At 35.5% G+C, this 16157-nt stretch overlaps 1 protein-coding gene across 1 annotated transcript in view; it reads left to right on the top strand.

Moving 5' to 3' along the window:
* Positions 1-16157, top strand: part of AGMO (alkylglycerol monooxygenase) — a 189245-nt gene that overhangs the window by 95342 nt on the left and 77746 nt on the right. The window contains exons 6-12 of the mRNA XM_064703304.1: positions 3216-3282; positions 4767-4832; positions 4938-5017; positions 5935-6069; positions 6558-6674; positions 13484-13566; positions 14709-14814. Coding sequence (XP_064559374.1) covers positions 3216-3282; positions 4767-4832; positions 4938-5017; positions 5935-6069; positions 6558-6674; positions 13484-13566; positions 14709-14814 — 654 coding nt within the window. The remainder of the gene's footprint in view (positions 1-3215; positions 3283-4766; positions 4833-4937; positions 5018-5934; positions 6070-6557; positions 6675-13483; positions 13567-14708; positions 14815-16157) is intronic.

Here is a 16157-nt window from a genome sequence, read left to right as displayed (position 1 = left end):
TGGTTATGATTGTTGTCTCAGATGATATTTTCCTCAGGGTGGGGCTAAAATGTCTTTGCAATGGAGGTGACCTTGAGTGAATAATTAATAAAAATAGGCTTGGGTATCAATCACTAATTAAGACATAGAGAAGATATTTCAGTAGATTTTTAAATTTCATCACTCAAAGAAAGACTGTTTTAAGGGGTGAGAGCGGTTTCATTATCCAGAGAAAATACTTCCACTATTATTAGTCAGAAAAATTTATTTAAAGTTCTGCATATAAATTTATATGAAGTTATACCCTGAGGTCCTTAGAGAGTCCCAAGGCAAAAAGTTCTGCTTTAGCATAAGGATGTACTATGTAGACTTTCAAAAGGATGAATTTTAGTTTAAAAATTTTAATTCAACTGGCTGGATATTGAGACCTGAAGGCATTCATTCTGAGGACATTTTGTTATAATCCACCTGTAGGATAAAGGTGAAGACTGCTAACCCTTACTGATTCCCTGCTCTCCTAGTGCACACTTAGTTTATTTTTACAAAAACTGTTAAATAAAATTATATTAAACCAACTGGATCAAAGTTAGTTGTGGTCTATTAGATAAATCAGTGCTCTCTCAGGTGCTGGGCTGCAGTTCAATTCAAAACATTTGTCTCAGATTAAATTAATTTAATGGTCACATCTCACATATCTTAAAACAGTGGGAAGTTCTGCTTGAGAAAGGCAGAAAATGGAACTAGCACGAATGATGGATTGTTTCTTACCTTTAGGTGGTCTTTTCAGACTTGAACTTATTTTGAGGGAGAGCTGTTCCTGCTTATGTTGTCCTTGGCTTCTGAGTTAAATGAAACAAAACAAACTTGTCTCAGGATTCTATTTTTCCAGTCAAGTGTGAGCAGGATTTTAAGAAAGATGGTCCAAATATTACAGTTCTGTGTATGTGAAGAATTTTCATATTTCTATACTCCTTTAATTGCAGAAATTCTCTACTTAACCAACTAAGTAGATGTTATTTTTGCAGTTATTGAGGAGAAAAAAAGAAAAAAAGATATTTTTTCCTTTTATTATCTTTACCTGATTGATAACAATTTAAATGCATTTGAGGAATATCCTAAGTCCGCTTCTTGAATCTAAATCTACTTGCACTTGCAGAACTGTAAATGAAGGAGACATGGAAGTGCTGTATTTCAGGGCTTTGTTCTGTAAACCTTAAAGGAATGAAAATTTTTTTTTTGATTAATGGATCTGCTCTCATGAGTAATGACTGTCCCTCTAAATGTTAGTTTTTTTGGGCTTTTTTTTTGCCACTATTATCTTATGTCTATCATTATATTACAGATCACCCCTCTGGCAGTATGAGTATTAAATTCACTAATTAAATTCTCTAAAAGGAAAAAAATTATAGATTCTTGGATTTGTTTTTTAAGGTCTAAACATTTTTATTTAGCTGCTTTAATGCCCCCTGCTCCCTTTTAATTGCAAAACATTATGGCCATAATCAGACATAATGAATAGATATCATTTCAGAATATATTGTGAATAGATGTCCTTTTTGATCATCCAGTGATTTCATCAATTTGTGACAGATGGATTTGTCCTTGGAATTAAAGAATAGTTGCTGTTTTCAAAGAAGATACTTCCACTATTATTAGTCAGAAACATTTTTCTTTTATTATTTATTTTATTAATTTTTGTTTGTTTGTTTGTTTGTTTGTTTGTCCACACACTTCTGTTGAGCTAACCAAAGCACTGAATTTGAAGTCAGTGCTGGCTTTCCTCTAATTCCTAGTAGCTGAGAGTACCTAATTTAGCAGAAAGCCTGCCCACACAAACTTAATTCGTCAGCATTTTCTGACAAAGCTTGAAACACTAGAAGTGGCTTTTGGCAGTGGGTACTTTCTATAATTTTTGGGTTGGTACTAAAATGATCAAGGCTATCTTTCTGTTCTGTCAAGTCATTGCCTTAGATTGTACCTCCATAATGAATTTATGCTGGTCTACTGACTCTTCATGCCTCCAACTCATGACAGTGACCATATATTGGACCAAAATCAGTAACTGATCTAGTTAAATTGACTTAGAAAAACAAAACAAGAGCAGTTTTGGTTTGCATCAGTTCCCCAGTCGGGTTTGTTGTGTCAATGTGTTTGTGCCAGGGTACAAGAAGGTTACTGAGAAGAAAAAAAGCAGTCAAATGTACTGAAGAGGGAAGGAGTATTTGTTTCTGGGTCAATGGGACCTATTTGCAGACATAAAGTATTTGCAAAACTGGTATCATATCATAGAGTTGCACTGAATCCCAAGCATGTCACTGGATAGGGGTAAGAAAAATGAGTGAAACAATTTGTATGGAATCACAGAATCAAGGTTGTAAGTGATCTTCGAGACCAGTGAGTCCAACCATCAAGCCAGCATCACCAGAATGACCCCTAAGCCATATCCCCCAAGTGCCACATCCAGATGCCTCTGGAACTTTTCCAGAGATACTGTCTCCACCACCTCCCTGAGCAATTTATTCCAATGCCTAAACACTCTTCCCGTGATTTTTTTTTCTAATATCCAGTGTGAACCTCCTCTAGCACAATTCAAAGCCATTTTCTCTTGTCCTTTCATTTAGGACATGGCAGAAGAAACTGACCCACACCTCACTACCTCCTTTCAGGGAGGTAGAGAGCAGTGAAGTCCTTCCAAGCCTCCTTTTCTCCAGACTAAACAATCCCAGTTCCCTCAGTCGCTCCTCACATGACATGTTTTCTAGACCCTTCAGCAGCTCCCTTCCCCTTCTCTGGACATGCTCCAGCACCTCAATTCCTTTCTGGAAGTGAGAGGTCCAAAACTCAACACAGTACTCAAGGTGCAGCCTCACCAGTGCTTAGTACATGGGGACAATCACTTCCCTGTGATTCCATCTTGTTATCAGTTCATGATTGCCAATTTTCTCAAAGATTCTCATGGAATAAAGATAAAAACAATTCACTTTTAGATCTAAAGAAATTTGCTTCTGGATCAAAAGAAATTTATTTTATAACTTGTATTTTGATGTTTTTTAATGAAAATATTTGTAAGTGTAATACAGTGATATGGTTCAGAAAAAGATATTGCACTTCTCTCTTTCTGTGCAGTTCTCCAGAAGATAAGCATCCTCTCTTTAGCTTTTTCTTCTTTTCATTTCCCTAATTCTTCTTGGTCTTATACAGTATTTTCAAGTTCATTAAAACATTTTTTTTTTAAGCTTATCACCAAACTTGGGCCTCTGGAATGGATACTTAATACTCCCAGTCATCACAGAGTTCATCATGGTAAGATAAAAAGTGAAACCTCTTATTCCTTTTTTTCCTCAGGGTCACTATTTGTATTGTAACAGTAATCTAGTAAAATTGTACTGTAAAATCAGTTTTACAAAAAGATTTTAATTTTGACCTCTACTTCAGAAGTGGTCCCTGTTCAGTTAGAAATTTCACAGTTTTTAAAAAAATATAATCAGAACTTGTATTTCATTTAAACATTTTTTTGTTTAAGAATAATTATTGAGGAGAAATTAAGTCTGGATAACATGAACAGTTAGAAGACTTTGAGAAAAAGATTCAATGTTTTTAGGTATGAAGAGTGATAGAAAAATACTTCATCCTTTCCTGGCTACGGAATCATAAACACTCTTTTGCACTCAAATTCAAGCACTGTATATGTGGAAAATATGGCTAGGTTTTAGAAGAACTTTTAAATATTTTAGTGGAATTTGATTTCACCTGTTTGACTTGTTGGTAAATCTCACTTCCCAGAAGTGCATAATGGTTGATTTTTATCAGTATTCAGAGGCCTTCAAGAATGTACTGCTTGTGTAAATTGTGCTAATAACTCCACTGCATACTGAAAAATCTCATTAATGTATCTCAGACACAGAAGTGGATTTCACAGATGTCCTTAGCTCATTCAGTGTGCAGAGATAGTAAGTTTAAAAAAAATGAGGGAATGGAAGAACAGTTTGAAACAGACTCAAATGGAGTTGCATGTTCAGAGGATGTTACTCATGTTTATTGTATCCTCACAGTCACTGTATCCACAGTGGTGGTGCTGTAAGTGTCTAGTCCTTAAAATTTGTACAACTACTGGTAATCCTCAGGGAGACACTCTGCTCTTATTTGCTCAGCTGTAAATCTGAACTAATGCTCTCATCCTGATTGGAGTCGAGCTAAATCATTATGGAGCTGATCAGGGGCTGTACAGTTGCTCCAGACTATCTCCACAAACTTAGGGTTGTGTAACCAATGCTTCTTCACTCATAAGTTTGAGAGCATTGCTTATATACAAATATATTCCCTAGAAAATGTAGAAGGATTTTTTCAGTTTTCCTCACACTGAAATTAATAGTGGAGTATCAGACATGTGACATAGAGGATAGAGACACCTGACAGATATTAATGAGATAGCTGCACATATATGTATTTAGTATATATTTTCTTAGGTGTAAACTGATGGAATCATTTTTGTTTGCTTCTAAGTTTATCTTTTATAAATATATTTTGACCTGGTTTTGTCTCCAAATTTCAGAGAAATTTTGGACATGATGCATTTGATTTGTGTGTTTGAATCTGAACAGAAAGAGAGCAATAAGCTATTGAGGAAAAAAATATATATAGAAGTATAAGGAGTGGTGGGTTAGCTTTCTTTTATTTTTAGATTATAATGTGATGCAAATTATGATTATTACTTCATAACTCAGTTCCTAGTATTCTGATTTATCCTATTACTTGTTTACTTGTCTCATAATTGATTTTTATTATAGGTAGAAATCCTTACTGCATTGACAAAAATTATGGTGGCACGCTCATTATCTGGGACAGGATGTTTGGTAAGTAAAAGAAGGTGTTCTCTGTCATGTTGAATCAGTGTGGAAAAAATATGTTTACTTTTGAATTTGATTGTTTGTCATTCTTTTGTTTTCTTCTTCCATCAGGAACATTTGAGGCTGAAGATGCAAAAGTTGTATATGGCTTAACACATCCAGTAAATTCATTTGACCCCATCATGCTCCAGGTGCTATAGTTTTTATCACTGATTCTGATACCTTCAACATTCAGTCATATTCAAAAGAAGCTCCTCTCTTAGGCACAGTTGAGGCTATCCTTCCATTGCTGACCAGTCAATTACGTTATCTACAATTTCTTCAGTACTTCATTATGAGACAGCCATTTCTACTCACTGCACTGAGTATATGCAGAGCTTGTAGTAATAATGAAAATATATAACAGTAAAATTAACAAATAACTAGAACAGTGATATATAAGGTGTTGGGCTGAATGAGGTGTTTTGCAGTGCAATAATAAATAGTGAAGCACAGACAAAAGCATGTAATAAAAAAAAAAAAAGAAAACTAATTAGTGTGGTGCTTCTTAGATTTATTAGTTCAGGTTTCTCTTAAGCTAGGTAAAAATTCTCTGCAAAAACATGAGAAGCAGTGGAGTCTGTATTTGCTTTTCATGATTTTTCATCCAAGGAGGAATCTCAAAGAAAGGGAAATTTTACTGTCAGGGCTGTCAGGGCTGTAAAGTGGGAGGATGTGCAATTATATTCATTTCAGTCAGATCCTAAGTAATTTCATTACTGAGAGTTGTGTCATTTCAAGGTCCCAGTAACCAAATCATACTGCATAAATATAGCTATACAATATACCACTAAATACTCAGGAGTGATTACAGGAGACACAGATGGAAAAACAGATTTTCCTCTGAGCAGAAGTCATTGTAATCCTCACCAAATTAACCAAGGGCTTCATATTGCTTTTGCCTATTTCAGCTAGCTTTTCTGAACTGTCTTCATCTATTTCTAATTCATTCTCTTTAAAAGAGTTTGAAAAATTATTTATTTGAAAACTAAAAATTACTAAAATACAATGTTTTATTAATCTTTATTTTGCAAACAATGAAAAATTGCTTACCTTTTTTTTTTTTCAGTTACGTCCCTTGGCTCATATTTGGAACACGTTTTGGGCCACACCTGGATTCTGCAATAAGCTTTCTGTCATATTCAAAGGGCCAGGCTGGGGACCAGGCAAACCTAGACTTGGCCTTCCTGAGGAAATCCCAGTGGTAAATAGAACATGCACAGGCTTTCAGTTGTGTGTAATTTACTTGGGCCTCTTAATGCTACTGGATCAATGTTAAAAACTCTACACATGCTATTTTAAATTAGCAAATTAGCAGTCATAAAGCATGGGGGAAGATGAATTGGGAAAAGAAACTGAAGGAAATGAATGTTTTAACTGTGGGGTTTTTTTCTTTTTATTTGGTGGAAAAAGTGTGTTTTTTGAGTTATTTTTTCATTATTCATTTCCTGAAGAGATTTTCAGAATTTTTTCTATGGAGTATAGTAATTTCTCCCTTTTTTTTCAGCTGTAGCCATACACAAACACACAAAGTTAAACTGTCTCAAACTAGATAGTACATAAGTTTGACAGTAGATTATCTTTCTTCAATTAGCTGGCACCCCTTTTGTGTTTTAAGTATAAAGAATATTAAGATGCAGCAGGCCAGAGCAGGTCACTCTTGAAAGCAAGTAACTGTTTTGCTTTATACAGATCACTGGAAAAGAAGTTCCCTTCGACCCACATGTACCAGCTTATCTTAATTGCTATGCACTTGTACATTTTGCTGTAATATTGGACTTGTACATTGAACTTCTTGCTTCTATGACTGTAAGTAATTCCTTCCCTTATGAAATAATATCTCCTGCTAACAGCAATGACACACAACATGCTTAAATATATTAAAGAATTGGCAGCAGCTCTACAGGCAGCTCATATCTTACATGAACTACTAAAATAATAACTAATTTCTGTAAAAGAATTCACCTAAATGGCTAAATATATAATTCATGCTATTAAATATACATTTGATATTGTTTAGTAAACAGTTTTTAATACCCATATCAGTTATTTACTTAATAGAAATATTTTGCCTAGAAGAAGTATGTGTCTGCTTCAGTTTTTAGTACCTCATAAGACTTGAAACTATGCAGTTTTAAGATGTTAAGATTGATCATACCTTTAGATGCCCAGTCTTTAGAAGGAAGCTTGCAATGGCCTTGCAGTGCTTGCAAGGTTGGTGTCAGCATGAGTTGAGAGTTGGAAGAGCACAAAGTCAGGGCAAATTTTTCTTCCAATCTCCAACATACAAGAGCATTGATAGAAGCACAGCCAGGAGAGGCATGTATTTATCACCATGGACTTGCCTGGTGGCATCTCCATGGTGACTGGTTCCTCTATGGATAGCTGGCAGCCTGTGAAGGTGAACTACAAGGCCATGTCCACCTAAAAGAAATGAGACATTACCTACTTACAGGGTTTCACATCCTTCCAAGCTCCCTTTTTTCTTTCTGTCTTTCTCCCTCATTTGCTAAAGCTAAAATTTCAGAGTTATGAAGCAGGATTTAATGGATATAATATTCCCACAAATAAAGACCTCTCAAGACGTACAGAAACACCACAAAACTCTATTAATTTGATAAAATTCTCTTTGGTCTTCTTCTTAAACCCTTTTTAAGACCCCCTTAGTTAAAGAGCAACACAGCTCTTGCTGTGTTTGTGTCACCCACATTGCCACAGGCATGCTGTAAACACCCAAAGGGCCCCCTGGGTTCTTCAGCCTTGTCCTGGCATGCTCACCTGGCAATCTCCAGCCCTTGGCCAGCAGTGGTCACTACCCCCTGCCCACCTCATTGGACACTGCAGGATGTAGCATTCCTGGTATAATATGAAAGTTACTTCAGGCATATTCTTTGGATTAGTATGGAGTTGTTCTATGTGCCATGTTTACTTCTGCAAAGGGTCACACTGCAATTGCAGGGAATTAGGAGATTACTAAATCATCTGAAGCTTAGTGGATAGGAAATTAAGCCAAAGGTATGAATAAATACCTCCAAAATACACAAGTCAAACAGTGTACCTGATTGCTAATGTTCCTGAATTGAGAAAAACCTCTGCAAGATTTTCCAGAGTACTTCTAGGTTCCTGCATTTGCATAGGAAATAAACTCTGTGTTTGAGTTTTTTCCATTTGTTTCATTTTGCACTCAGATTGGTTTTTCTGTTTGTTTGTTTGTTTGTTTGTTTTAACTCTATGCTGCTGCTTTTAGCAGCCAGAATTAAGGAGTCTGATTTTTTTCTATTTTATTCTTTTTCTTTTGGCCTTTTTCTGTTCCTGGAAGGAAAAATGAATGGTCCACATTATTTTATCTGCTGATAACTGCGGCTGTTTAAGAATAAGTAATAAAGGAAGTTGAAAAATGCACCCAAGCCCCAGATAATCACTAAATTCTTTCCGTCATGGAGGAAACGTCCTGAGGATCCTCCATTTATGAACTTATTGTAGAAAAGCAACTAGAAAATTCTCTGCACAAAACTGCAGGGTAATAAGGTAGTAAGGATAAGGGGAGCACAGGGGCCTGGAAGCACCTCATCTCAGGACATAAACCTTCAGCGTGGGTGTAGAAAGTGCTGGTCCCAAGGCACAGTTCCAGCATTGCTCTGCAGTACAGTGGAGAAGCTGTCATGAGAAGGAAGCTTGTGTATGAATAACTTTACTTGGCAAAAAACCTTTCTTCAATATCAGTTTTCCACTACACTGAGTTATGAAATGTCTATGGATACAACTGGAACGTTCTGTCTGGCAATGAATTATGTCATAACTGTGGCATAGCTCCATAAATGGAGAAAACTAACTGTTTTCCTCATCTTTAGGTATAAGTTCCATTTCATAACAGCCATAAGACACAGCACACAGCTATTACATTTCTCAAGTGATTACAGTTGCTCAGTGTTTGGTCTCACGCCCTGTAGAAGTGTTAAATTTCTCCATCCATAAAGAGCAACCATTCTGTCTGAATGACCTACATTTAACTTATGAAAAGAGCAAAACAGGAAAGAACAAATATATATTTTCCACAGGAGAGAGCATGCAGTGTTTGTTTTCTGTATAGTGATCTGCACTACATCCAGTGAATAAAAATTGCTTTCTGAGCTCTGCACATCTAGATCTGATCCAAAGCTCCTTGAAGAAATGGGATTTGGATCAGTCCCAGAGAGAGTGCTAGGAGTGTAAAACTGCAGTACATTCAAAGCAAAAGTCTCATAGCTCCAGAACTTCAGTTATCATATAAATCAAAGTGAAGTGCACCTTAAACACATTTTGCAGTGTCTTTTTTTATTGTTAATAGATACTATACCATTTACTGTGCTTATAATTATATTAATATGTGAGCAGTTTCAATTAGATGGAAATTAGTAATATAGATCTCTTGAAAGTTAAGAACTAGTAATATATCCATTCAGTAGGACATCACCAAGTACAGTGTATGTAATATTGCTAAGAATTAACTTTTTTTTCCCTAAGAATTCTAACTTAAAATAAATTCATACAGCTAATGACACCTAACAATAGAAAAATCATAGAATCATATTAGCATTCCTAATTTGAATGTATCTGATCATCTGATGTATGAGATCAGGGCAACTGTTAACTTATGAAATGTGCTGACATCATTCCTAGAAGTTCTTTTGAACCACTGGACAAATCAGAATGAGAAAATGCATCCATGTTATTCTTTCAAAGGAATAAGAAACCTACTTCTTTGCAGTATAAAAAAATCTATTTTGAATATTTCGATGCTTATCTAAATACATATTTGAAATAACATTTCCTTTGTTTAAATGAATAAGTTTTTTCATTACTAAAAAACCATAAAATATGCTATGACATTCTGTTGATTACAAAGCCATGTAAACTTCTTACTAAATTCTATAACCCCCTTCCCCCCATTTTTTAAGGCTCAAAGATATTTTTAAAGCTTTAAATGAAATGAAAATCCAACAGAAATATTTTTTTCTGCTTGATTGCAGCCAATAACCACATTGCAAAGTTGTGGCTGACTTGTAATTGGGGAACCTGCTGTGGTCCCACATGCTTCTCTGTTTATACAAATACTCCAGTATATAAATACTCATTTTTTATATATTTCCATGCATACTATGTTTAGGTGGAACAAGGATGCTAACACTAATGAAGGTGTAAAAGGCACATTCTTTTTGCACTGCTGCTTGCAGTGCATAGATTTAATATATGATGTTAGTTTAGTGATATAACCCACTGACTATTTTGTTGATTTTGGTAGAGTAATGCCTAGAAAATGGATGCCTCAGCTGCCAGCATCCACTTCATAGGGTGATACATGTTTGAAAGCAAATAAAAGAATCAAAGCAGCATATTACTATACCACTGGAACTGTTAGAGAAAGTTAGTGAAGCAAACTAACAGTGGTAAAAATTACACTATATGACTGCTTTTCTAAAAGATGCTATTCCCAATAGCATCATGGTGTATTTCACTGAAAATTTCTTGGTAATCCTTGACTGTGCCACACTGTGCTCGGGCATTACAGTGTCATGCTTTTGTGTGAATTTAATGATAACAAGTTTGAAATTAACCAGGATCTGCCAGTTGTGCTTTAGAGTCCTCCAGTCCCTCACATTCTGGGCCAGAGTGCATACTCACCATAAGGAGTTTTACAAATAGCTAGTGTTCAAAATAGTATAGTTCAAGTAGGAGTGTGTCTGAAGAGAAATGGAAATTGGTCTGAAAAAACAAGTCTGTAAAATATGATCACACCTGGTTCAGGTAGTTATTATGCCATAGAACCTCCTATAGCATTTTAACCATTTAAAGATAAAGGCTTGTTTACATTTGAGTTTGATTTTTTTAAAATGTTATATGGTTGCTTCAGTTCTTCTGATTTATGAACGGACATTATAATGTATTTCTATTCCTTTTTTTTTCTGGAACTCCATGTTTAAAACCGATCTGAAATTTATTAATTTCCTGTCAAGTTCTTAGTCTGTGCTTTATTCTTCTGTGTTAGATATATGTGGGGGATAATTTTAACTATTTTTCCTGTTCTAGTAATGTAAATTAAAATATATCTTTAAGCTAAGAAAAAAGTCCTTGATTAGAAGTTATAGGTAAAACCACCACTAAAATATGACCCTAAATTGTCTGCTTTTGGGAAGTGTTCCCATCATCCACTTAAATCCAACTCTTAATGCAGTAGTACCAAATGTAGTTTTTAGGCTTGCAGTCTAGTTAATGGCAAGAAATGGAATTCCTAAAGTGCTTAGCTTATTCCCACATTCCCAGTGTGCTCTCTCCACAAGTTTCAGCAAAAGCTTAGGTTAATAATGGGTTTTTGGGCACTTCAGTGAACTTAAAGGCAGGTAGAATGAATCAGCATTATCTTATCTGCTGCTATCAGTTTTCTGCAGCTGGAGTCACAGGGAAACCCAGATGCCTGGGACAAGCTAGAAGTTTGGGATCACTGGAAAGACAGAAAAGTTTGAAATCATGCAGCTCTTTAAAACTGGAAACTAGGGACACCCTTGCTCATTCATAGCATGTACTGTTGAATCCTTCCTGAAGACAGGTATTAGTACTTGTATGAAAACCATTGCAGTTTTGTTCATTTTCCACAAAGTGTGATTTTAGCCATATATTGTAATGTAGCTACTCCATGACTTGATGGAAATCTGGATTTGATGTTTAGTTCTCTTTCCTGCCTAAGATACAAAACCTTGCTTCTCTAGTGCTCTGCCACTGTGGGAGCATTTTTCAGGCAGTCTGCAGGACCCGGTACATCACAGAGGAAACAAAGAAAAATCAGACCCACCTGGCAAGAATGAGTAGATTTTAAAAAAGGTGTAATTTTTCAGTTTAAAAGTGAGGAGAGTCTTTAAGGAGAAAAGTCTTGAATTTCAGTCTTTTTTCCCTGGAAAACCCCTTTATTAGACAAGTAACAATCATTGAAAAGCCTGTCAAAGCATTTCTAAGAAATTTATGGGTGAGTTCCCTTATGTCTGTGCCAAATCATATTTTTCTTCGCTCACTTCTTGAATTTTTGTATGAATGAGATTGTACAGGAAGCTGAAGTAGAAGTTGAACTCAGTATGGCTAGATGAGCAGTTAAAGTACTCCTCATTTAATTAAATTCAAATAGAATCCGTGCCTGATTTTTACAAAAAAGCTATTTCCAAACATTTTGTCACTTCAAAACAAATTTCTCCTATTGCTAATGATGAAAAGTTTATCATAAGGAGGAATGGAGCAGATTGGTAATGTGGAAATGCAGTAATAAGTTTGATTCTCACCTGGTACAAATTTGTGCAGCAGAGTGGCTTGACAGGTGTCATTTGTGAGAACTGTGTTCTGGCTTGTAAACCGGTGAGGCTGCTGTTTAGCTTGCACATTGCTGGGATTGAGTTTTCTTTGTTCAATAACTGTGGAGGATATCTAAGTAGGTGTTTGTGATGCTTCAGTAAAACAACAGAAACCCGCCCAGACTGAGTGTGTGGTTTGATGTGTTTTGCACACATGGGCACTCTAAGTTCACACAGCTGTAAAACTTGAGAGTATCCTCCTGTGGCCTCCCATGCTCACAGATACTTACCTTAGATCTCTTTGAGGGGCTGGGGCCACGACCGAAGGAAGTTGGGCATGTCACTGAATGGGATTTATGGAAATCAGGGCAGACATTTGTGGAGTTTTATTTTTCCAATGCCTGCAAATGAAGCGCAAGATGCTGTTCATAAACTCTTTTGCTGCTGAAGCAAGAAAGGATTCCTATAACTCAGTCAGATCCAATAATTTTGTTTTGTTTTAATAAAATAAAATAAAATTAAAAGCTTTTCAAAACTAATATTTGAAACAAAATCAGGGAGGGAAAAAAGGAAACTGATTAAATATTTGATTTTCAAAGGCAGCTGTATAGAATACAAAATAAATATTTGATAAATTTTAAAAATTCCAGCTTTACAGTCAAAACAATTTCTGTTTTTATGAATTTTGTTTATGTCATTCTGATGTAAATTTTAAGGACAGAAGTCCTCATGCTGCGATTCATCTAAATACTCATGCCCATGTTAATGTTTAAAAGTGTTTTAAGTCTGAAGTTAATGATATGAGCTAAAAAGTTGGGAACCAAGTGTCAAGTTGTCATGAAGGGAAAACATTAATTTTGTTTCATCTTAAACATGATCATGTCATGTGAGCTGTTATTCTCACCAGTACATTGGCATTTTTATCCAGTGGAATTCAAAGATGGCTATTGTAAAGACCTGGTAACATAATATGATGTTTAAAGAACAGAGCTGCTGGGATTTTTATCTAGAAGTAAGTTTGTTCCCTCTTGAGTAGAATCAAAAGGAAAACAACTTTGGGAAAAAAACATGTAGGACAGAAGGAGATAACATTAAACATTAATACAGTATTCAGGAACCAACTGTGAATGTGGTTACTCCAGGTATGAGTGCTATCCATAGCAGATTTTTTTCCTAAAATTTAAAGTAGCAAATTACTTTAAAAGAGGACACTTGCTTAACTCAGTAAGTTCAAGCTACTGTTCTGTAAAAACTCCATTTCTCTCCAGATTACTCTAAATGAATTTTTTGTCTGCCTTTTAACAGATGTTGTCACAGGGAGCAGTTCTCGTGAGAATTGGCTTTATCATTCTGTCCCTGGCATCTTTTGGACTACTTATGGAGAACAAGTAAGATACAAAATATGTGGAGTTTTTTATTCTTTCATTATGGGTTATTTATAACTATATGTAAATCTCAGAAATTATATCGATAAAGAGATATGATCACCCAGACACATGGCTGGCTGTTGCTAGAAAATAAGACATGACTAGCCAGCACCTAAATCCAGGATTGTTCCCATAGCAAGAAGTGACTACATCTGTGTAGAAAACCTTGCAGAAAGGTTTTGGGATGAGCTCTTCATGTGTTCCTCTGTGCTTGAATATACTGGGGCCATACCTCTGGGTTTGGGACCTGCCAGCTGTGTGAGGCTGTTCAGGGTTGGATTGTGTGAGCCCTGTGCAGCACGCCAGGCTGTAGGTATCTGGCACCTGTGTAGGTGCCAGATACAGTGATGGTATATGAAGGGCACGCAGTGCAGCTCAGAGTGGGCTCAAAATCATGTGAAAGATGGTGTAGACTTGAGACTAAATGTGATCAGTATAGCTTCAAATGAAATTGGATCTTGAATACACCAGGCCAGTGAGATACATTATGAAGTAGTCTATATGGGCACTGTGGTGCTAAAGAAGAGTAAGTGGCATCCACACTTGCTTGCAAAAAACTTATTTGCCCTGAGAGAGAAGAAATGTGGAGTAGAAGTTTCCTTTGAGACTGAGGTGCCAGTACTGCTTTGCACCTGCTGTTCACTATGTTTTCAGAAAGGAATACCTTTCACTTTTAAGGACTGAACAGTTTAATTCAGGATAGGTAAAAGTCTGTCAACATGCCAGACATGTGAATAACCTAGGGAGTTAATAAAGAGGCATTAGTAAAAATTTATGGAAGTAGACCACTGAAAATATTCTGAACTACTTATGTAGCAGTTCTCAGAATTTTGTTGTGGTAATTTTTGAGATCAAAGGACAGTAAGTAAATATACAGCTCCATTTTTGTTCAAATATATTTTGCAAGTACTGGTATTCTTACGACAGCAAATTCATGGTTGGAAGTCAATGTAAGATAAATACCAAAAACTTAATTTTAAGTTTAAGAAAGATGACTAGATGTAAGTGGAGGACATCACAAACTAATTTTATTTTCTCTTTGTCACTGAACTTAGCAAAGAGGAAAAGATTGGATGTTAATCTGAATTGATTCTCTTTTCTAGGTCCAAAGCAGGAATTTTGGAAATCATCCGCTGTTTAGTCTTCATAGGTGCTTACAAACTTGGCTACTTTAGGAGTCATTTTTCCTTCTTGGGCTATGCATATGAGGTAAGATATTTATTTTAAAATGTCTATGCTGATTAGTCTAGATTTTTTTTATCTTTTTGCAGAAAAGAAACACTAAACGTTTACATTTTGCTTCCTTATTTTTCGTTATGCTATTTGAATAGAGTATTATTTTTTTCTTATCTCATTATTTTTCACTTTTTATGATTATTTGTTAGAAAATTATTCCAGTTCATTACTGAGATGCCAGTTATCATAGAAAAAAGGTCATGAAGGACTGCATTTACCACTTCTTGCAAAAATAATTTACTTGTGATCACATGCTTTGAAGTGAATAATACAAATGCATTGGTGAATTTCGATTGTTAATTCTCCTTTTATGGGAGAAATATGAAAATTCTTGGAGGCTGGAAGACTTAAATATAACGTGTTTTGCTCTGCATTAATCCTGTGCCTCACAAACAGACTTTTAGCCATTGGCAAGGAGTGGATACAGGACTAAATTGACCTATGGTCTGATACGTGTGGTTACTTTTGTGTTCTTAGCATTTACTTTTATCCTGTTCATGCCTTTTGCTTTTTATTATTTTCATTTCCAGTACAGTTGGTATTTCATATCTCTTTTAATATTATCACAATGAAAAAACAATAATCATTGTTAGTATTCCTATCTGAACAACATTACCAAGGTACTTACTATTGGTTACCAGGAAATAATGGTTATTCATAACCAACAAGGTTATGAATGGTTGGCTGGATTGGTAGAACCTCATCAGAAAGTTACTCTTTTGGCCTAAAATCAGAAAAAAAATCAAATTAAGCAGTAGGAACTTAGACTCAGGTTCAGAATGTTTCCTTTGACTTCAAACATATGCAAAATTTATAGCATCTTTCCCAGTTAGAAGTGGTCTCGCTTCTCCTGCTTTTCTAAAAGAAATGAAATTAGAAAAATAAAAAAAAAAGTCTACGGCTGCTGTGGGTCTGGGAGGTTTTTCTGGTGTTTTTTTTTGTTTCGTTTTTTTTTTTTTCTGCCTGGATTGGAAAACAATAGCTGTTAGACAGTATTTAAAGCTAGATAAATGCCACTAATTGAGAATTGTTTCATTACTCCCCTGCCCCCCTTGTTACATTGTCAAAGCTTTGGTGTGTAAATCAAATGGTTCTTGAATTCCTTTGATAAGAGTCTGCAAGAATTTAGCAGGTATTTTAAGAGGTTTACTTAAATATTATTTGAAAATTGCTTGTAAAATTTCCTTAGTAGCCTAATACAGTAGAAGGGCTTGAAGTGACAAATTCTAAAATTTTGGAACGATTTACCTTGCCCTTGAGACATAGCTTTCAGACTTGAATTATTTGGCTATTCTAACTGAACTCTGCGAGAATTA

The sequence above is a fragment of the Zonotrichia leucophrys genome, chromosome 2, assembly GCF_028769735.1.
Source record: "Zonotrichia leucophrys gambelii isolate GWCS_2022_RI chromosome 2, RI_Zleu_2.0, whole genome shotgun sequence".
NCBI classification, from domain to species: Eukaryota; Metazoa; Chordata; class Aves; order Passeriformes; family Passerellidae; genus Zonotrichia; species Zonotrichia leucophrys.
The sequence above is the reverse complement of the archived record's forward strand: the minus strand, read 5'-3'. Positions and strand labels throughout refer to the sequence as shown.